This window comes from Chelmon rostratus, chromosome 5 (genome assembly GCF_017976325.1).
Source record: "Chelmon rostratus isolate fCheRos1 chromosome 5, fCheRos1.pri, whole genome shotgun sequence".
NCBI classification, from domain to species: Eukaryota; Metazoa; Chordata; class Actinopteri; order Chaetodontiformes; family Chaetodontidae; genus Chelmon; species Chelmon rostratus.
Window position 1 is genome coordinate 21583015 of NC_055662.1, and position 23790 is coordinate 21606804.

General features: G+C 41.6%; 1 protein-coding gene across 2 annotated transcripts in view; it reads right to left on the bottom strand.

The window, feature by feature from the left end:
- The window catches only part of coro1ca (coronin, actin binding protein, 1Ca), a 31965-nt gene that overhangs the window by 4183 nt on the left and 3992 nt on the right, over positions 1 to 23790 (bottom strand). The window contains exons 1-8 of one of the 2 annotated variants that reach the window (XM_041936551.1): positions 22399 to 22446; positions 13879 to 14075; positions 2918 to 3040; positions 1776 to 1905; positions 1377 to 1558; positions 812 to 931; positions 323 to 427; positions 56 to 201 (exon numbers count right to left, since the gene is read on the bottom strand). In XM_041936551.1, coding sequence (XP_041792485.1) covers positions 56 to 201; positions 323 to 427; positions 812 to 931; positions 1377 to 1558; positions 1776 to 1905; positions 2918 to 3040; positions 13879 to 14073 — 1001 coding nt within the window. In that variant the 5' untranslated portion in view covers positions 14074 to 14075; positions 22399 to 22446. Of the gene's footprint in view, positions 1 to 55; positions 202 to 322; positions 428 to 811; positions 932 to 1376; positions 1559 to 1775; positions 1906 to 2917; positions 3041 to 13878; positions 14076 to 22398; positions 22447 to 23790 lie in introns of those variants that run through there. The other variant, XM_041936550.1, reaches the window with a different exon arrangement.

The window sequence follows — 23790 nt, forward strand, 5'->3', positions numbered from 1 at the left end:
GTTGATTAAAAAGTCTGGTGTAAGAGATGAGGATTAGCAATCCATCTTAGCTTACCTTGCAATTTCGCACTTATTGACATCGAGGCCCCTCTTGGGCATGTAGCCCATTCCCCTTTGGGGCTCCTTGGTGGCGAAGATGTTGAGGAAGTGAACATATGGAGCCTCATCTGTGATTTCAAAGTAACGGATGCTGCTGTCTCCCTGTCGAGACATAAAGACGTCTTTTATTTCTGTATTCACCCATGTGGAAAGTTAGACCTCCAGCTCTGTGCAGCTATAATAATGCTTGATTTGACTACTGAGTGTTTAAAAGGGAACTTACCTTCCCACAGAGGTAAACAACGTTGGTGTCTGGGTCATAGAAGGGCAAGAGCACACCGTTGCTGGTGTCCAGCTCATGAACAGTCATGGGCTCCTCCATGTTTTGCTGGGGAAATAAAAGCATGTTGATAAATCAATGTTCAGTTGGAGACACTATGAAAACAGAAATGTACTGCCTAGGAAAAGGTAATGACCTTTGAAAAACAGGTAGAAGTGGTTGTTAGCCATAATGGTTGTACTTTTAATGTCTGAATAATGTAGCATATTCCAAAGTAATGAAGTTGTGAATATGGTGAATATTTATATTTAATATTTGTGTACTGTTCCATTTATAGTGTTTACTTAAATAAAAAGCTTGTTCTCTGAACAACCTAAAGACTGTGGTGAAACTCAAGTATTGTAAGTTCTTTTGGTAACTCTAAGACCCACATTTCACATAAAGTGAATATCACAACAATGTGAACTAGTGAGTACACATGAAGCAGCTCACCGTGTTCCAGAGGGCTAACTGTCTCTCACTCATGCGACTGAAACCTGTGGTGAGGAGGTTGCCATCAGAAAGGAAAATAGCCCTCATGGGTCGAGCGCCCTCGTGTGCCTTCTCCTTCTCCTGTGAAGTATAGTTTACAGGTCAACACAACACTTGTGTGTCCAAGAAACTATGTCCTGAACAGCTCATTAATACGCCCACTTTTACTTTATTTTTTGTTTCTTATTGCTAATTTACACTCCAGGTCAATTAGTTTTAATGTCTGTCAATCACAGCACAAGATCTACTTTCAGGCAATGCAAATATACATATTATTAATCTTGAGCTTAAATGCTTTCAATTTTTCCTTCCGAAGGTCAGAATCAGCTATGCAGAAACTGACCCTGATGCAGTGTCACACTCAACAGTTTTAAGGGGACACAGTTGCTGAACACAGGCCTTCCAGCAGAACAATCTCCTTACTTGTAACTTGCATCTTTTTAATATCCACTTCTCACATACTGCAGATAGACTGAAATAGAAATGCAAAAATGTCACAACAAATACATCTTTTGAAACTGCTTACAGCAACAATCGTCTCCTTGCGGGGGTCAATGACACGGACAGCCTTGTCCTTGCAGGAAGTGCTGATAAGGTTACCGTTGCGGTTCCAGCACACGCTGTAAATGACATCAGGATGCATGTCCTCCAGGGTGATCATAGCCTCACCTGTGCCCACATTCCAGATGATGATCTGGTTGTCACAACCTGACAACAAAGTAAGTAAAGGTGAGCAGGACAGCAGCACAGCCAAGTCACGCACAGTATTTTGTCTCTGAAGCAGCTGCCACCACGATGATGTGCTTAGAGCTTGTAGATTCATGTTCAAATTGAATTTCTGCAAGTTTTGAAGGTTAACTCTGAGGACAGCTGAATTTCAGCAGCGTTTTTAGTAAACTTAAGGACACAAGGCGAGCGCTCTTACCTGCACTAAGAAGGACATTACGTGCTGTTGGGTGCCAAGTGATGATGCCAACGCGCTTGGAGTGGCCCTCCAGTACCACTACTGGCTCAGACATGGCAGTGACAAGGCCATTCTCAGGAATCTGCCACACCTGTCGAGGACATGAACAGGAAGTCAGAAACAGAGCAGACGGTGAGGCATAATGGTAGTTACCTAAAGGAACCTGAGGGGGGCAGCAGCGGCCAAGAGTTCAATTGCTCACATCAGCAGATGATTCAGTGACAGATGGGATAAACAGTCATTTTTAGCAAAATGTGAACTGATCAGCTAAAACTGTGAGTGTGTGTTTGCTGCACCTTCTTCAAACAGCTGCTGTACAACAGGATTTTGTTTTGCATAAAATATTTCTGGCTTGATTCACATCATATGGCCATTACCTTAAAGCTATTTTTCCCACATATTGGAAGGGTAACATGGCTCTCTCTTGAAGATACAGTTACTGCGGAGGTTATGTCCTACAGATTAGTACCTCAGTTGTTGACGTTTTGTATTGTGTGTTTTTTCTAAAGTCACATGTCTTAAAGGGCATTCTGTTGATATCCCCATCATGGTACACATCTCTACCAGTCTGTTGTATACGGCAGTTATGCCTTGCACTCCCACCTAATCTAAACATTACCAAGAGCCTGTTTAGGCAGTGAATTTAAAATGCTATGAAGAGAGGAACCATTGACAGCTCTCATTACGTGGCTTATAGTTCTGCAAACATGAAATAAATACGGCAGTGATTCAGTGTGGGTTTAACAGGAAGTCAGGACTTTCAGGTGAGGAAGTGGCAGCAGCAAACGTAAACAGGCTGCACACTCATCTCAGCCTTTCACGGCCCAAATAAGGACATATGGAGGAAAGTATAACTACAGTCTCAAAAAAGTCAGTGACCTCAGCTCAATAAACAGCTAAATCATTCCCCAGCTCTGATTCCTACAACACATATTTGAGCCTAATCTAATCCAGAGGGTGAGGCCTGCACCCATCCCTGTGTTACGACAGCCTGGCCTTTCGCAATAAAAGCATGCAGTGTCTTGTCATTTATTGGCTCAAGAATGTGTGCCGTTTTCCCCCAATACAAAAAAGTCAGGTGTAAAGGGTGATGCTAACTTTACCATCACTGTGCAGTCCTCAGAGCCGCTGGCGATGACCTGATCATTGTGGGGGCACCAGTCAATGTCTAACACCGGGCCTGTGTGTCCACACACTGTGGGGTAGGATTTGTCAATGCGTCCCGTCTGTAAAGACAAAGATAAACAACACAGTAAGTAATGAGATTAGTCTTAGTTTGGTCCTGCTTAGAGAACATTGTCTGTGCTGGAGGAGTGAGCATGTTTTGAAACAGGACAATTACAGTATAATCCTAAATCCCACCTGCGCACGCATGCACGCACGCATGCACGCACAGACACACACACACTTTAACTCACAATTACATTTGAGTGATGTTGCCTGAGCAGAGAATCAGAACTGAGGACGACATGAGAGAATTCACTGCACATCCATCAAAATACATTGAAAACCCCAGCCCCACAGTCCAGCCAAGTGTTGCAAGTCTAGCATGCATTTTGAAATTTATTTTTACATTTCGAGTCTTCTTACACGGCTGATTAATAAATTATGAGCACTAAAGCCAGAGAATCACTAGCATTGGTTTCTCACTCCATCGCTCAGACGGAAAAAAGCTAGGTTTTGTTGGTGCCACACAGGAGCAAACTGAGATTAGATTTAGCCCCTGTTGGACCACCCACAGTAATTAAGGAATGTTATTAGTGGTGACGTCATTATACAGTCGACTCGAGTCGATGCCAACAGATGCTTAGTTTTCCAAAGCATCTTCTTTAAAATGGTAACCCTGAATCAAACATTAAACTGCACCCTTTACATAACATACTTACACAACTAATGGACTGGATAGCTACAAATTCTGATGCACACAAACACACACACATTCAATTGTATTGTGCATCCTTCTCCATCCTCCTAAAATCACCCTCAAGGTGGATTTGACCTCTAAATGCTGTGAAACAGGGGACGCAGGTGCTACATGGTGAGGTGACTTAGCAAATCCATGCTGTGGTGGATGGGTGTCTAAGACACACCCTTGTCTGTGTTGACTCCAAGTACCACCGCAGGGCTGGAGAGATGATGTCACTTACTGTGGAAAGAGTCCTGCTGCTGCAGCCCTATTTAAAGAATGATGGCTTCCCTAATGCAAAAAAGAAAAGAGTCACTCACTGCCCACAGCTATTCTGCCATTATAATGGGAATAGCAACCATTATGGCTTGAGAAGAGCTACAAAATCTCCGAACTGTATATTCAGTCATGAGTAAGAGGTACAACCAAAACTAGACTTAAACCTTATGAGAACATAATTGGAAACAATTACTAATGTTAATCCAAACAACAGAGTAGCTCTTGCAAGACGTATGATGTGCTAAATAGCCAAACAGTATGCTCAAGGGATTTACAATGACAGTATAAGCCAAACACATTTGGAGTTCACACAATCAAAACAGCATTTTCTTGACCAAAAAACAAGCAGTGCCCTGGACACCAGTTGTAAACGTGTGTGTAGACTGGCCAGATGAGCTTTAGATATTTAACCCCCAATACACTGTTACCTGCAACTCAATGTTATGTAATTGCTTTCATTTTTTCAGTAGACATTCTTGTTTTAGTCAATTTCTTATTGCAATAAGGTACTTCTGAGTCGTCCTCTTCCACTGCAACTTACAGCTCCTCCACCTGGTGTGGACATCAAACAAACAGGTCTTGAGGACCAGTGAGTGTACCACAATTTACTTACAGTGCTATATTCAACAGCAGTTTAACAGCAAGCTCAATTTTACTGCATTTGTAAAACAGTAGTGGGATGAACTGGCAAGAACTGCATGTTACTTTAGTCAGTGAGTCCTCGCTACAAAAGGGAGGGCTACTGGTGTGAGTAAAGTGACAGTCTCAAAGTTGCAAAGAGACCAAGCTCACCCTAAATTGCACATTATGGCTTTTGTAGCCAATTGATTACATGTGTCTTAAGGCTTTCAAAAGGACGCAGCTGTCAGAGAGATAAATACAGAAAGCAGTAAATAATGGCCTTTTAGCCTCAGTGGAAGTCACTGTCTGCAGCACACAATGTTCAGAATTTCAAAAGAGCAGCAAATAAACAAAGACATTTATCCATTTTGTAGCAAACAGATCCTGTTCACATCAAATGTGTAAGCGGAGAAAGTTCGGACTGACTGACACACATTTCTGACAGGGTGACGAATCATTTTTAATGCTGGTACAAAAACGAAGTGAGTGAGAAACAAAAACCCTGGGGCAAGCAGAGGATGGTGGTGAGAGCCTTGGAGGGATAGTCCATTGCAGGATATGAGTGTGATGTCGCCCAGGCATTCCTGCTTTTAGAAATTTCCCTTCCTCTGCTACAACAGATAATACGGCCTAGCAGAGGGCACTTACACCCTGCAGCTATTACAGTGAACAACCCACAGTGGTGTGGCTGATACCACCAAGTAACATGATTCATATCTCAAAGATCTTTTCATATTTGGGTAGACTTATCAGATACATACATTTCCTGGGTCAGCACAGTCCTACAGTGGCTAGACATCTATACAAATCACAGTAAGCGACTGTGCTGAATAAAAATATTAGGACTGTAACCATGCAGTCACCTGACTGACACAGAGGTGGGCTGTGACACATACTCCGACTCCAAGTGTAGTGATCAAAGTCCAGTGTATGTGAGAATGAACTCTGTGCTGTGTGTGTGAATGTGTAGTATGTGAAAATCACAAGATCTTGTCTACACCTTACCCTGACTGAACACACCCTGAAATCTAGCCTGACACTGAGAGTTAAGAAAGCAGACTTTGACACTGCTGCCATAAGGATGTATGAACCACCATCCGGTATCAGATAACGTCACCGCTAAATATGAGACCGACCGGTCTGCAGCTGTCTGCTGCAACATTATGCTTTCATTTAGCTGATCACAAGAACACAAAATATTTGCTTTAGCCATATCTGTGTACATTCATTTCATCTCAAATAGTAGCTCTGTATGTTACAGCTGAGTTCACTGGACCTTTCCTGCACATGATTTCCAGAAGACAGTAGGAACAGGATGAACAGCAGGAAGGACACAGACAACCAGGTGTAGCAACAGGAGCAGCATAAACAAGTGTGACGACAAACACACCGATGACAAAGATAAGATGAGCCAACAATTAAGAGTCATTTGAAACTGTACTTAATTTTCTTTAATAATGCTACTGTTCCTACAGCAATTACTTCACACTACTTTCGCAAAATTAAAATGCAAAATAATATGGATCATGTTCAGTCTAGAGCAAAATTCTGCAAGCCCACAAAAACCAAGCGTGAGTACCATGCCATTCAAACAGTCAATACTGTTTCCACATCAGTTGGTGCTGTCAAGCTATGGTGGTGTGAACTCGTATGGTACATGATCCAGATGGGTGGATGTTAAACTACGCACAAACACTTCATGAAACACTGTGGTCTTAATGTTCACTTGGCTGCTACTATGCTTTAAACTGACATTCATAAACCATAAGATCTGTTGCAATTACCCAGCAGTGTTATGTATAAGACAAAAAGGGGGTAGACTGTGAACTGGGCATGATAATATATTATCACTGTTTACTACAAATGTTAAGTAAAACTCATTTATCAGAGCCTCAGAAATTCAGAACTGACATTACGCAAACCATGTGGTGTGTGAAGATGTTGACTTTATTGCTTATGACGGGTTTTAACGCAATTATGCAAACAGAACATTTCTGATAAGCATACATTCATGTTTTAGGTCTGTCCTTGCAGAAGCCTGGCCAAAAGAGCCCACAAAGATTAAGACCACCAATGGGAGCAATCAGGGTTTAGACCTCAACACTTAGAATGACACTTCTCAGCACATCCCGCATGTTAACTCCAGTTTAGACATGTTACAAACACTCCAATATGCCCTCTTAACGTTACTTAGCTTCAGTTTTCTACAATTTGTCATCAACACTCTTCAATCACCTGGTAAGCATAAAAAAAAAAAAAAAACTATACTTAAATGAGTTTCTACGCTTGACTTGCAACAATGAACCATGACACCCTGGTAACACTAAGCTCTGGAGCTCGACCTCCTGATCAACCCGGGCAGGACAGAGGAGACAGACAGTTCGGCCGGAGAGCCAGGCGTTCTTCACATTCCACACCTCGGCCCCAGGCAGCTCTGGTATGGGTATGACTAATGGGAGCAAGAGGGCCGATAGGGTGTCAAATATGGCACCCTTTGAGGTGTTAATGATGTTTTTGTCTGATATATGATTAGGAATTCCGGGGTCTGAAGAGAGCGAACACAAGTGGATCTTGCCTTAAGCCTGCAAAAAAAAAAAAACCATCTGATAACATGATCCACAAATCATGAACACAATTTGCATGGAGTTAGATCACTGTAATTGCTTGCACTGCCACTTAACAGTTGAACTGAAAACAACAACCAAAGCGGCACACGAGATTTCACACACAAGCCTCCCTGCAGAGGTATCACCTGAGTACAGCAGTGCAGGTAAGTTAACCTGTAACAACTTGCTGCATTCCAGCCTCTGTCCCTCTGGAAAAAACAGAGCTTCAGGCAAATGTGCAAGTCCGTATTTGTCTTAACGAGACATTCTAACAAAAAGATCCAGCAGAAAATTGCACACCAGCCACGAGCATAAAGAGATTTCACCCAGGAGAGGCAGATAAAATGTGATAAATGTGTGGTGGCCAAGTCAAAAATAAGACCCTTGGACCATTGTAACTGCTGGTGGCCAATTAGCTCAATGACTACCTCAAATTTTACTTCAGTATAAGAAGATTAATGTCCCGAAAACACAAAATCAGTTTGGTGCTCTTGAAAATTAATTAAAAATTTCTGATTTGGTTGGAGTCTTGACAAGACTGTCGGGCAGTACTGCTCTGCACACAAGACACAAACAGATAAACAGATATTTCAGTATTTCAGTGAGGGATACAAATTTAGATTATGTTACTGACAACATTTCTGTAACCACCTACACAGACTAGAGAAATTTGTGAGCTACTGTAAGAAAGAGAGGGACAGCAAAAGCAAGAGCTGTCAAACCAAACTGAAACTTCATTTGATACTTATTTTATCTAAGACAGTTCTATGTAATTTAGTGATTAGCAGGGATGTGTAAGGAACTACTACTGTAGACTCAAACTCTGAAAAGCGATGACCAGGAATTAATTTGAGACTGAAGTCTCATTTCAGGAAGTGATGACTCGGTCTATTGAGCCCATTCAACCTGCAAGTAAGAGGTCTATTAGCATCAAATGGCCACAGATTCACCAACAAAAGAAATATGACAGCAATCCTTGAAACAGCTAACGAGAGTGGATTTAAAGGGGGAAGAAAAAACTGAATACACAGCCAGAAGCAACCTCCACTCATTTAGACAGTTTACATCAGCATTGTTTCACCACCTGCTTTGATTTCTATAAACAATACTTTTACATTTTAAAAATACCTTAATAGTGCTGAATACATCCATCCATCATCAGAAGTCACTGTCATGATGACCAACCAAAAATATGCAGCAAGTAGTTGTACAGCTGTGCAGAATCAGCTACTGCTCACTGCTCTTCTAATTACAGTGCAGGAAAACATACATTGATTACACAATATATATCACAATCTAATGTCAATTCTTGTCAATGATTTGACCAAAAAACTAAGCTAGATCACCAATTTAATCTGTCATTCATTTTACTTAGTGATTTCATTTGTTGAGTGGAGAACCTAATCATTTGAAGATCTATCAACATCTTACAACTTGGCAGGCAGGTGAACAGTTACATAGGACTGTCAGTAATGTCACACTTTCACAACATGACTAGAAAAAAATAAAAGCGCACCCGAACAGACTAAACCAACCAAGCAAGAAATCATCTCCAAGGCAACCAGCCTACAGGTATAGGAAGAACACATGAAAACAAGACTTGGGACTGATTTTGTCCAGAACAAGAAAAAAAAAATCAGCTGCACCAGCGTAAAGAAACACGCCCACACCAACAGCAAGGGGCTAAACTCTGCAGTCGAATACCTAACATGTCCATAACTACGCTACAGACATTTGTATCCTTCGCGAGGAATGTCTGATGCCTAGAAAACAACCAGTTGCATAGCAACAAGTAAGAGTGCAGAAAATGAGAGTGAATCACACAGCGATAGATACAAAGCACAACACTGAACACAAAAAAATGGATGAACAACATTCCCTCAAGGCAAAAGAGGACATTCTTTTCATTCACACAAGAGGCCTGCACACTTCCTTTCCTTGCAGCTCAACATGTGATTCACACATGCACACCACTAAAGGGTCTGCATGCTGTCCAGTGCTGCTCAAAGCTCCATGGAAATTTCCACTTTTACAAGCCTCTGCATCTGTATGATAGGGCAGGAACAATACAGTGCAGCACACTGCAGACTGACTGGAAACCTGAGCTATACGTAGCTAAAGAGATAAAGCAGACATACCTACACAGCGATGTCCTACGGATATTCTCCAGTACTGTATATTGCTGGTGAATCTAGGTCATGATATTAATTCCAGATAGCATCTAAGACAAGTCCCCTATTTCTGAAAACAGAATGGTTGCTCTACTGCCATGTAGGAAGTAATCAGAAATTTTGAACGACATCTATTATGAGTTTCCAAGTACTCCTGCAACACAAGATCAGGCCACTGAACAAAAAAAATAATTTGCATAGTCTAAAGGCATGACTAGCTGACTGCTGATGGCAAGGGATTAGTGCTTCTAGTAGGTCCATGCAAGTACCTTTAAGACATCTAAGATCTAAGTTATTGATGAATATCAAAAGGGCCATCCATCATCTCTTTGCTGAGACTGTATCTAGTAGACACTGTATTCCCTGTGAAGGATGGCCATTTGTCCACAGTGTCTCCACATCTTCCTATTGCCTTATTGCAGGCTGTGATACAGTCCAGCAACTGTGACCAGGCAAATCATTAAGAGGAGAAACACGCAACATATGAATGAAGAGATATTTTCAGAGTACTTGGAACATATGAAAGGCAGCCCACCCAAAAATATTTTGTGATTTTGTCTGCCAGATTGGTGCATTCATGTGCAACCGTAGTTAATTTGTGAATTAATTGCTCTTTGCAGCAGACTTCAAATACATCAAGACTAAATGACATTGTACACAACGTCTCTTGTTAAAAGCACCATAACTTTGTTCTAAGGTTTGCAGCTAAAGGAAAGGTCTGGTTTATTTAACAAAGCCATCAGGGTCACACCTCTATATTAACAGATTCCAAATAAAATTCTGTAATCCGGCAGTGATACTGATTATCAAGTTAATACTTCTTTTAATATGGCGCTTCGATACAGTAAGTGACTATGTGACAGAGACAACATCTGACTTCAACCCAGTTCTCTCATCTTGGCCGCTCTTCATATTTCAGCCTATCCCAGAATTCACATGTGTACTGACACTGCATGAAGCAGCCAATGGCAGGGCAGGGAGGAAATGGTCTTGGAAGGCTGTCAGGCAGGGAGCAGTGAATGACCATATATGGTAAAATCTGCAGTCAGCAGGACTGAGCGGCAGAAGCGGCAAAGGCAGAGGCAACTAAGCAGTATAAAGGTCTTGGAATACAAACTGACCAAAGTATGGGGAAAGACCATGGATATTATGCACACCCAGTGTATTTTTGTGTGTAAAGACAAAACGTAGCTTTAGTTAGCAGCCAAACTGGTGTATGTAAGACAGAACAGAAATAATGTGTCACTGTGCACACACTGCGGGATTTCTAACAGCAAAGGTTGAGCACTGGATGAATGGTGCATTGAGGGATTGAATCCAAATCAAACACACACTCCACATCTGATCATCCTTTCTGTACAGAGGCAGTGTTTGAAGCACTAACGTAGAACATGCCTTCTATGCTAAGTACTTCACTATGTTGTGTTATGGCTGTAGTTTAAGTCAATCTTAAAAAAAAATAGGACAAAAGAGGAAACCAAAAATGCTAACAATTGACAACGTGACTAACACACAGTCTGCATGGAAAAAAAGATGCTGATGGCTAAAACAGGATAGACAGCATTAAATTTCTAACAATGACACGCTTGATTAAATCAAATTAGGCAATCCTAGTTAAGGGATATAAATCACAACAACTGTAGTGATTTACTGAGACTTCCCTTCTCTTATGCAGAGCAGAGAGGAATTATCAGGAATGTTTCACTGAGCACTTTCTAGCTGCTGCATTCACTCCCACAGCTTCCTTCATATGGAAATCAGGGAATAAATTAGCAGACATCCTGCTAAGAAAAAGAAAGGGTGAGATTGAAAGCATGAGGCAAGGGAATGACATGTTGAGCTGGACATCTGATGCCCTCTCTATAAATCCCTGTGTTCTGACAGGAGGAAGTAACAATACTCATGGCTGTGCTGAGTCACAGCAGCCTGCCGCAATAACCTCACCCTACTGTGTCACACAAAGACATGGCTCCATTGGTTGACTACTCAAAATGTGGCTCAGACCTCAGGTCAGGTCACAGATCCACGACATTAACCTCTGAACTCCAACAGACACTTTTCTGTCCATTTCCAGATACATCGAAATATAACAAAAGGGTAGACTTTTAAGCAGAGGGAGCACAAAATTTCAATACTTCATTCTCTTACTGTTTTTGCATGACTACAATAAATATGGTGCATGGTTGCATATGGCTTAATTGTGAAGGGGGAAGGAGCATCATCACACTTCTGCCTCCCCCACCAGCCGAAGTGTGGTAATGACAAAGGGCTGCGCTGGGAGTAAGCGTAGGACAAAGGCCCTGAGCAGCTGGCTGCCCACAGAGACTGGGAGCAACACAGCATAGGCAGATGGGTGAGCCGGACAGATGCACCCTCACATTAGGGACGGGAAGGGGTGGGAGGGTTGGGGTGTTGAGGGGATGTATGGCCTTGAAACAAAAATGAAATGAGACCCAGGTGATTCAAACTGCAAGTCTCCTTCAATCAGGCACAGAACTGCATATGACAAAAGCTCATAAAGAAACCCTTTGTACAGTTGGCACAATAACAAATGGAAAAACATACTGATTCGCTTACAAATTAGTTTAAAAATTGACTAATTAAGGCAACAGCATGAACCTTTTAAATTCAGTTTATTTGAAATGATCTCAAGCACTGAGAACAACTCTTTATTACTGATCCACTGCAGTGCAGTCTAGCCATTAGGTTTGCAAGAACAGACTCGCCCCACTTTTGAGACCTGCCTTGCCAGCTGAGGCTATACTGAGATTTCCAGATGGACCTGCTTTGTGAGAAAAAATCATTTGAGAATACCATGGCGATAAATGCCAAAAATGGGTGAAGAAAAAGTAAACAGATTTAAAAAGGGAATGCCCATCAATTCAAGATCTGAAATGAATGTTGTTCCTATGTCCCATCAGCTGACGTTTTCTCTGCTAAGCTGCAAAACTGGTTTGGTGGCATTGTATACTGGTCACACTGTCCAAAGTGTAACATAGATATACAACATATAACATACAACAGAAATAACATTCAGCTTTCAGCTCCGGTCTCTCAATGCACGATCTGTTGTAATGAGGAAAAGACTAAATGTGAAGAATTAGTCTGTGTCACGCCTGCTCTAAAAATCAAGAGAGCTCATCTCTCACTCGAGGAAATGGACAGAGTTTTGCTCTGCACATGCAGACCTCAGTCTCTCACAACTTTTTAGTGCAGAAGTGAAAGTAGATTTTGTTCAATAGACATGCCATTACTGTACTGGGGCATGGCATGGAGAGGGCAGCTCATTCAAATACAGACACAAAGAGGAGGGCAGGAGGAGTGTGAAACCGGTTGAGCTTGCAGCCCACCTCCTGTACAAGCCCAGTATTGAATGGAGTGCTGAGAGGTGTAAGCTGTGTGATGACAGGCCTAAGGATCCGGTCGCCAATGCCAGAGCTTTCTCAGATGACATGGCAGTGTACTGGTGTACACTAATTACAGGCCCAGGTTAGGTCTGTCAACAGTGTTGCAGTACTTATGTCACTCACAGCGTCACTGGCTGCTACTTGGCCATTGCTTGGAGCTGCCAAACAGAAACACCAGCAGCCAGCAATTCACCATCATCAACAATAATGGCACCCAAGGGCTCTCTGGGGTCCATGCCAGAAACCCCTGTTGGATACAGCCTGACCTCTATTGCACCTTAATTAGCCCAATTATGACAGCAGGGTTAAAACGAAACAGAGGGCCATATTCACCTAACTTGTTTATAGCTAAACACTCTTCAAATGCTGTCTTGCCCAACCCAAAAGTAACTCCAGTTAGAGTGGAGCGATTCCTTATATGGAGGCAAGGATCAGGAGACTGTTCGCTCCAGGGCTTTGGAGTAGTTTCTGTTGTACACATGAGGGTGTGTTAAACAGCCGGCTGGTAAACATTAATCCCAATGTACACTGACATGAAGAGTCAGCAGTCCTGCTTTAAGAGGTAAAATCTTCAATGCAAATGATTATTTACTGTAGACAACACGTGGGAAATGGCCCGTTACTCTCAAGAAATAAAAAGAGGAACAAAGATTTTTAGTTCAACTCTCTCTACCTTTCTGCTTTCTGTTTGCATTCATGTCAGTCCAATATAATCCCTCCGAGAGCATGGCTTTTCTTCCCCTCCTAATATCAAGATCCCCCCACCCATCTAAAAATATCCAGAAGTAATTTGATCCACTTAAATCATCTGTAACAAAAGCATCACATGCATAACCGCACTCAAAAAGACACACAATGCCTTTAAAATGTCACCATTACACCATTTCAGTGCACAATTTCTCTCAGAATAAGGACAAAACATATTACCTTCAAACTTTTTTTATACAGATTTGTTTCACCACACAAACCTAAAGTTTTGGACAGAACAATCATTCTTTTGTCATTCAAAGAGCTTTACCACACATACAACACACACAACACAGCGCATTACTGAATGATACAGCATAAACGTACCTTATGAAGAGGGAGGACAAGGAAAGCTCCACCACCACTCGCATCAACAATTAGGGCAACAAACTTGGGGTTGACTGTACAGAGGGCACTGTCCCATGTGACCCTGGACACCCGGATATCATCGTAGCATTGGTCATTCTTCGCCGCCTGGCCAAAGACGTGACGGAATTTGCTCTGCCGTACAACTCGTCTCATATCTGTGCAAAGAGCAGAGAGGAGGATTTAAAATATGTTAGTGAGCAAATTCATTCAGACACATACAATGTTGCGGAGAAGGCATCAGTGAGTAGGTTTAAAACCACAGAAAGAACATAACAAGTATACAGGACAGAAAACTGCAATATGAACCAACACATCCAGTATTTAAGCCACTTTATAGACCTTAAAAAGACAAGTCAACTCATTCACAAACTGCAGCAAAGCTGTTAAAGGGCACTGCAATCATATGTGAGCTGTTTTCCTCAAGTCATTCTCTTGGCTGATGTGTTTGACTCTCTCACTCCGAGTGTGCCTTCTCACAAACCGTTACTACTCCCTACTTCGAGGGTCTCCCTGGAATTTCTGGGCATCGTGGTGCTGACGCTTTCAAAGAAGAGCATTACCCATGCATGTTGTCGGTGTGTTGCATGTTGTAAATATGAATTTAAATCCTATTGTGAAAAGGGAATGATGATGCTACAGTGAAGTATGATGGTGCAGCTTCATTGTTTCATTCTTTAAAGGAGGGTCCTGCTATTCTGACACAAACCCTTCTACATTTTGTTTCACTATCCTTAATTCCTCTGTTGGCCAGGATTCATGCCAAGTGTTTTATCTACCCTCCACCATGTGGGTTCTCCTTACCCCTGTGATCACAGAACAAGCATTTAGACTTCCTTCAATCATAAATTACAAGCACCAACACACCACAGTTCACTTGGAACATTGGGGAGCACCTCCAACAAGGTGTTAGTCCCAGAGAAAAGTGGTACAAATTCACTCATTAATAATCTTCGCAACTGCAAAAACTAGTATTCAAAAGGGGTTTAAAAGTTTCAAAAATCACAAAGATGGAGCATATGAATCATCAACAAAACAAACATGCTTGATGATATTTCATAGGGCTTCAAACTCATTGCATTGCGTTGTGCCAAATATTAAACATCTGAGATATTAATGTGCTTTATATGTGGCACACTTAGAAGGAGCCACATCCAAAGGAAAATAGGACATACCCAATCCAAACAAAAACAGACTTTGTAGCTGGTTCAGCTAAAATCTTCACCAAGACAAGAATCTGCTGGCACACAAGAGAGCTTTGGAAAACAAGCCCATTCAAAAGCTACAAGTCCAAGTGCAGTGCTTACAATAACAAACCACTTCCAAAGATAATGGAAAGCTGGCCAGTTTCACATAATCGACCAGAACTTCCAATATAACCTACAACCTAAAGAAAGGCAAAAAGCGGTCTTGGTTTTGTGAAGCTCTTCAATCTTTTTTTATTTTTTGATGCAGCACATGGCAACAGTTTCCCAGCCTGAATCACCAACATGACAAAATCACAGCACAGGATGTGGGCTATGTTTTGGAGGTGGTTTTCCATTGTGTGTGTGTGTGTGTGTGTGTGTGTGTGTGTGTGTGTGTGCATGCGTGCCTGCATGTGTCTGTAAAAAAAGAGTGAGCAACAAACGCTTGTATGGCATGTTTCCGACATGACAAGGATCACAACACAAGCAGGAAGTTCTTCCTGTTGGGATGTGGGAGTGTCCTAACAGCCCAACTGGTCTGTAAAACACGTCAGTCATTACAACTGTTTACTTCTGCTGTCCCCAATAAAAGACAAATTTGGTCAAACTAGATAAAACAGTTAATGACACTTAAGTGTTATCCTCCTTAAATTGAGGATTTTCCCATTTTCACTTGAGTTACATAAGATTCTAAATCCTCCTCTAAATTTATCTGGATCAGAAGTGCATTTGTCTAGGAAACTGAATTTGATTACTCCGGGAAAGGTTGACTCAGACCAAGAGCAACCGCCTGTCATCTCCAGAAATCCTGGTAGACACATTAAAAAAGACACTACATTTTCACAAAGGCAATAAATGGATACCCTGATATAAATGTTTAAAGGTAGTTCTCTAATTTCACAGCATGTCATCGGCAGAGAAGTATGAGCCCTTTGTCACTGCTGAGAAAACCTTAAATAATCAGATACAATTGCATTTCAAGTGTTTCAAAAAGAGTTGTTCTTCCTTAGAGAGTTGTTCCTTCCTTACAGTAATGTTATGGTCGTCTGGGGCAACACTCAACACTCAACAAGGACAACTTTGTCATGAGGAGTGGGGCTTGTTTGCTTACCTTTGGAGCTATAGATTTGTCACATAATCTGGGTGGAAATAGAAGCTACATGTGAACAGACACCTAAATCAGCTACCTGTCTAGTGGGAGCTGGGTCTCTACAAAATGTTTGTTATGGTGCGAGTGGAAACCGTTGCTGCTTTCTGTTATGGGAAGTTTTACTCTGTTGACTGACCATAGTTCTCTTATTTCTAGGTAATTAGTAAATATTTTCAATATGCATATGGTAATTTTTATGTGGCTCTCTGATGTAAGTGTCCTGTTGACATAGACAGGGCAGCTTTCCACAGCATGGGTGCATTAGTGCTGACTGTCAGACATGTACTGTCTCTGTAGATAATAGCAATCCTAAATGAGGAACTGTGTATACCCTTTGCATTAGACAAGACGGACATGATGTGTCCGCACTCAGGTAGATGGCCTCCTCTTTACATTCACCTCCCACAATAAGCCGATGCAGGTGTTTTGGTGTATAAACTGACACAGTGGGGAAAAGGCTTTGGTTATTCGAACAATCTACTGATTCTTCTGCCGAATGTATAACTCTACTACAGTTAATGAGACAGACCAGATTGGGACTTTAGCAGCTTGCACCCCGAAGAACATGAATTTGGCTTCTTGTAACTTCCGGTGTGCTGAACAACTTGGTTAATAATCCTGATTTTCCATTCTGCTGACATGGTTTTATGCATTGTCAAAGAGCAGCTAATATATAGTTATGTCATTCTGTGCTCATCAGAGAGCAATGAGCGCCCTGTGGGAACGTCTTCACAGTTTCAGACTCCAGGTCTAACCTGGGTTGATTAACAGTCTGCAATGTATAATCTATTATGAGGCAAATGTTTAGTTCCAATCAGGGATGTGAATTTCACACAGTGGAAATCTAAAAATCTAAATCTAAATTATCAAGACACTACGCCAAAAAAAGCTTTTTCCATGCTCTGTCTGAAAATCTTAAGATTAGCAGCACCATGAGCATTCAGTTCATCATCTTCATCTCGCTTTTCTTTTAATGATTTAATTCAGTATGGGCTAAAAAGCCTTTAAATATAATATTGGGGAAAAATATTTCACAGGACTGGAGGAAAGTTGAATTTGGCATAAATCTTAAAGTGAATGATTGTCGAGTGTTTGACAGGCTAATTGTTGGCCACTGCAAGTGGTCAATTAGAGCCAGTCCCCACTGGTTCTCTAATGGAACCATATGCTCTCTTGGCTGGAGTGAGTGTTTTTGCTAAAAGGGAAGCGGCAAAGTGAGCAAAGCAATAACTGACTTATGAGGACATTACAAGTCCATCAGCAATTTAATGAGCAGAAGAAAGAAAGGTAATATATTATGATCATTTCCAGTCTGTTGCAGCTATGCTGAATTTGAAGTAAGATGTGAAAATGGGTTTCGGACAAAGTTTCTAAACAATAATTTAAAATTACATAACTCAATGAGCTAGGCTAAGGATGTTGCAAAGGGCCAGTGCATATAATGAAGATGGTTACTGCTTAGTCAGTGTCCTCGCCATTCCCATCATCAATGCCAATCTCTGGGTATCAATCAAGGTGTTAAGTAACTTACAATTCCTCTTCCTGCCAGTCTGCATCACTGTAAATGTTAAGTGACTGCTCTGTTATTGGTCTTTATACTGGGTATTATGTGATGGGCCAAAAAAAAAAAAAAAAAAAAAAAAAACTATTTTGGCTACCTCAGAGCTGCCACCTCTCCCTGTCTGTAGTCTCCACTCTAGTCAATTAAATACATATTTACACATATTTGACCACAATTACTCCTGTATCTATCTTCCATGACATGTGGACTGGCACCAACTGTTTGCTCTGCTATCAAGTCAAGTGCAATACCGTTTCATGATGATGACACCCCTAACCTACGTAAATTCTACTGAGCCTTTCCCATTCTTAATACAGAACCAGCAGTGAAACTATCCAGTTGCTCTTGGCTATGTTAATTTGCAGCAGCACAGTACACTGTTTTATGCAGGACAGCTTTATAAGATGTGCTGTTTTATAGTCACAATAGTGTGACTAGCCTAGACAAACAATCACTGCATTCTTGAGGTCAGTCTGGGCCTGCACAAAGATCCCCAGTCACACAATCCTTTAGGTCTACAAACAGCAGGAAATGTTCAATATCATATGTTACTGTTGTAAAAACCACCCTGAAGAGAACAAATCAGGGCTACTTCTGTCCCATTGTGCCCAATATGATACCTGAATGTGATCTATAATATAGTCACAGACAAAAACATGTCACTTAGTCCTGTGCATTATCACCAAAACTGAGAGTTTTCGTAAAGTATGTCTAATGCACTCCTCACATGTGTATTCTTGTGTTTTGGTTTTTTGAAAGACTGCCAAAAAACACCACGTTCTGAACTCTTGAGAGATCAAATATCGGTCTTCTTAGAGCCTCATGCACACTGCATCAACATGCAGGGAAATGCTAAGCTTGACAGGCCTGTCAGTGCTTAGTTACAGTTACTAAGCTATGATTCTGGCTCACTGCTCACTCCACATAAAGGCACCAGGGCTACATTACATCACGTCAAAGAAAACAATGAGGAAAAACTGCATCACTGATATGTTTTAACCAAATATTCTCTGGTCTAACTCAGCTTATAACACAAAAACGCAGAATCTGTCAGTGTGTGGTTCACTTCTGAGCCTGTTTGTAACCGGTACTGACATCATCTTCACTTCACCTGCCTCTCCTCTCCTCTGCTGTGTGTATGTGGAGGGCCTAAGCCCGGCCCTCAATGAAACATGAGAGCAGAGGATATCATTATTGCTCACTCACACCTATAAAAAGACCAGGGACACAGGAACATGAAGGTGAATGCTTGTGTGTCCTGCTTATGGTGATTGGACACTTTCCTTTACCGTACCAAACTTTTTATTTTACGGAGAAGGGAAAAATGGGAAAGTGGAACATAAGCTGCACCATGATTCTCACCTACTCCAAGCCCTCTCTGAATGATAAAGTTAAAAGCATTACACTCCACTCGCGTGATTTACCTGCAGCTGTGTGAGAGTGGGGACGATAATTACGCACTGCAAAGGCCCCAAAACAAGAGCAGAGCAGGACTGGAGGGCAAAATAACTTGAAACGCAAAGGTGTGAATAGAGAAGGATATCACATGGTGCCTGGGTGCACATAGCCAGCACACTTACACACATACTCACATGCAGTGAACTTATGATCGAAGAGCCTTCGGGACAATCATTACGCACTGTGGCAGCCCAAAAAACATACCTACATCTACATCTACATCTACATCTACATCTACAGTCATGTGTGCACAATGTGCCCAGAGCTGACAGTGTGTCGCTGGCCGTCAAGCATGTTCAGTACTAAATGAGCTAGAGAAAAGTCATGCAGATAGAGCCAAATGAGGAGAGCTGTGGAGGAAGACAAGGCTCCATGGACACGAATAGGGTACCAGGCAGGGGTCCTCCCCTGCTGCATACACCTGTGTGATAGTTTTACACAGCCAGCGAGGCAAACATTGTTCTTGTCAGAGGCTTCCCCTGGAATAAGGTTTTTGTCATTTAATATTTTTACCTTTAAGGGCCTACAATTTGCCTAATGACTTTTGATTTTGCAATTTTTATGAAAGGATTGTATTAAGGCTGCATGATTAATATGAGCATGCTTGACATTAGGTTATGCCTGTTTGATATGAGCCGTTTTTATTGTCATAATAATAAAGATACTTTGTGAACATCTAAATCTTACTTCCTAGTTTTCTCACATTATTTGAAATTAAAGCCTTGGGTTGGACTCAGTAGTAGCTCAGTCTTATCAGCACTGCAGTGTTGAACAGTGTTGTCCAGAGTAGGCAAGGTATAAGTAGTCCATGCCCCCCTACCAACCCCCACACCTTCCTCCATATTTCACACCTCCTCTCCGAATACAGTCCCAATGCATAATACAAATAATGCATAAAACAGGGTCTTACATTTTAGTGAAGTGCAGCTGGACCAAACTGAGGTGTGCTTGATGTACAGCTGTATTGCCACAGCTGACATTAATCACCTTAGCGGAAGTGATCTGATTGTGCACTCAAAATCAAAGCAGTACACATGTCACTTCTAGTTTTAAAAAATATGTTTGCATCTACATGGTTCTATGAGGCAAATTATGAGGCAACACCAATTAGCAAACATAATACGTAGATTCACAAAAAACATAAATGTGAAACCTGGTATCATTATACTATTGTAAATATACTTAGGCAGTTGAAGAACTCTGAACAGTTTGTAGTAAGAGGAAGGATTTATAGAGCAGCACACAGGAACCAGAAGGGCAGGGTTATTCTGCTCAAAACTAGCAAAAGCCTTATCCCAATGGCCAACTTCCTGTTATAGTTCTGCAACTACCACAGAGACCTGGAACTAATACTGAACACAGTGGTATGGCAATTACAATGAGTCACAATTTCAGTGGAAATTGTAATTTTTGCATTTCATTTGCCCTTAAAAAAAACAAAAAAGAAACAAGCATGTTTCCTTATGTCTGGAGAACATGATTTGTAATGCTGGGGTATCTGATTTGGATATTGCACTTGGTCATATTGCAAATTCAATAGTATTTTGATTAATTGTTTCGGCCTAGAACACGGTGACTCAAAAAACAAAGGAAGCATCTACTGTAACAATCACTAGAGCACCAATTTTCCTGACCTAGTGGATCAAACAGTACATTAATACACAAGTTATAATTCAAAACTGAATGATAAAGTTACACTTGTATCCATCAGAACGATAAAAGCCATAAAAGCCTAAGCCATAAAAGACAAAAACCTCCAAATAACTGCAGGAGCTAATTAAAGAGCTGACACTGAAGCCTGTAAATCAGTTATTTAATATTCAGATTTTATGACCCATTCCCCTTCCAAAGCATTAATGTCATAATTATGATCATGACATTTGCATACAACAATGTCAGCAGGGGCTGTGCGAAGGCAGTAAAAGGTTGGCACCAGTCTGACAGCCTCAGACATACACCAGAGAGATAGAGACACACCTTGGGGGAATGCCATGCTACTCAGTGACACTCCCCTGAGATTTGCAGCTCACTGATCCAGCCCTAATTCAAGCAAAAAGACCTCGAGTATCTGTTGGGCAAATCAGATGAAAGGAGAGCCATGCACCTTATTGCCTCCTGAGGCAGCAGAGCTGACCTTGATGTGCAGAGACAGAAGGAGGACCCCACAGCCTGAGGAAATCACCAAAAGGAAATGGGACCAGTGTGACACAGTTTTTAGCATCCTTCTCTGCATTCCTGAACTCCATTTACATCTGACAATTCTGTTGAGGAAGTGTGAGTGTCATGGCAAATAGAGTGCTACACTTCACTTTCATTGGCTATTCTGACCATACTTTAAAGGCTACAAACACAAACAATGCAGCGATAACAGAAGGATTTAGGCTCTTTGTTGAGCTCACGGTGTTAGAGCACGGACGTGCATGGCTTCCCTCATCTCTACCTCACATTCACAGTACAGACTGCTGCCTTCCATTAAACCAACGGGAAATTGTTTTGCTCTGACATAAGACTGCAAAACAGCTACAGAGAGGAAGCAAGTTGAAAAAAAGCAAGCTTAGTGAGGGCTCATGTTTGGTCTGTGTGCCAGAATGTCACTCCTGTAACACTTGTTATTACTGGAAGACCAAGCACCTTGTCCATCACTTGATCCAACACGCATCTCAGTAACCATGAAGCACTTGCAAGTGACCATCGTCCAGGAAAATTTTAACTTCTCCTCTTACTTTGTGCTACTGAGTCATCAGAGGTCCCTACAGCAGGGACAGCACCATTTGGAAAGCAACTGTGTATAGATTTCAGAACATGTGCATAAACATGCAACATTGTGTCCTCAGTGACAGGAGACATGTAATACTGCCTATCCCTGTCACATTCAGTTATGTTCACACATTCCAATTAAAACATGGGGCCACCCCCATTCTGTCAACAGCTATTTGTACTCTAACTAGTTTCTCATTGTCAAGGCAATAAACAATAACATTATTACATATTACTGCCCCACCCTGAAAATAAAGACACAGTGGTAGGATAGAAGTTGTTGTTTACGGAGATGTCAGAAGACAAAACTCAGGCTTCAGTTCCAAGAGAAACGTCTGGACAAGGATGAGATTTACGAAACTGCTTACCTGCAACACTTGGACAATAAGATCCCTGCTACGGCAGATAAACAGTATGACCAGGATTAAAACTCACTGCCTGTTGTGGCTCTGTGAAACCCAAAAGATGATTCAAAACAGACAAAACAAGAATGAACAATGTTTGCCAATACAAACTGTATAGACAGCCTTTATATCTTTTCATCACCTACTTCCTGGGGTGCAAAACTGTCCCTGACGCTCTGTGTTTCATAGTGCGCTTGCTGAATGAGATGTGACATAACATGAAAATCCCAGCCACAAATCAGGATGAGCTGATGTGGGTGAGGGAGGGGCAGCAGAATTAGAGCAGAATTATGACAAAGCCTAAACAGTCTCCACATTTCTCCAGTCTTTTAGAAATATACTGTAGACTGTGTACTCCTGTGTACATGCATGAGTGTATCATCAGTACTATTCATTCACTAACATGCCCACTATAAATGATTCTGAAATGCCATTTCCTGTGGCTGTTGCCCTGAAGGGTTATTGACTGTAATGTAGACAGAAAAAAGACTTGTTTCTCACAACTGGTTGAGCTTGATACGGCAACAAAAACACACTAGTCCTTCAACAGCTTTAAGGTGCAGCCAGAAACAATGACCTGTCTGACCAGGAATTATGTATAACACACACGCACGCACGCACATGGTGGCTAAGGCAGTTGCATTGACACGTAAAACAACAATCTGCATCTTTTCACTATAAAAGCAGAAGTGTATACCTGTGTTCGTCTGCTGCCTCATTTGTCAAGTTCATCACAACCTATTTGTCTTATCTTGAACCATTTATCTTGAAAATGGCATGTAGTCTAAAGCTGAGGTCAGTGGCATGCACAAAGCTCTAAATGGCTACATGCAATCAGCAAATAAGACATGGCTCAACCATGTTTCTCAACAGGTCTTATCTGCTACATGTTTAGTTATGCAATTCCTTTGTTTATTGGTGCATTTCATCATTGTTGTAATTACTGACTTCCATACAATGTGGCTGCTAGCGTCATCTTGGGAGCCACAGTTCAGGTCACTGCGCCATGCGCATAAGGTACACCCCTCCAACAAATGGGAGGCTAATAGGCCAACAACACAGAGGGAGTACAGCATGTGATGAATGTATACACATTCTACAGTTCTGGTATTTCATTGTAAGAAAGTTTCATATTGTGACTTTAGAGACTTAACAGCCATACTGTTCACAGATTTTTCTTTCCCACACTTTGCTACCCACGCCACCCCTCACCGCCACTACACACACACACACATCAGTGATGCTGCCTCAGTGCTTCCTATTCACGGGCTGCCTTTTGCCTTTTGTCACCAAGACCGCACGAGACGCCACCTAAATCCCCGTCCTGTAACCAAGGCCACGGACCACCATTGTGAT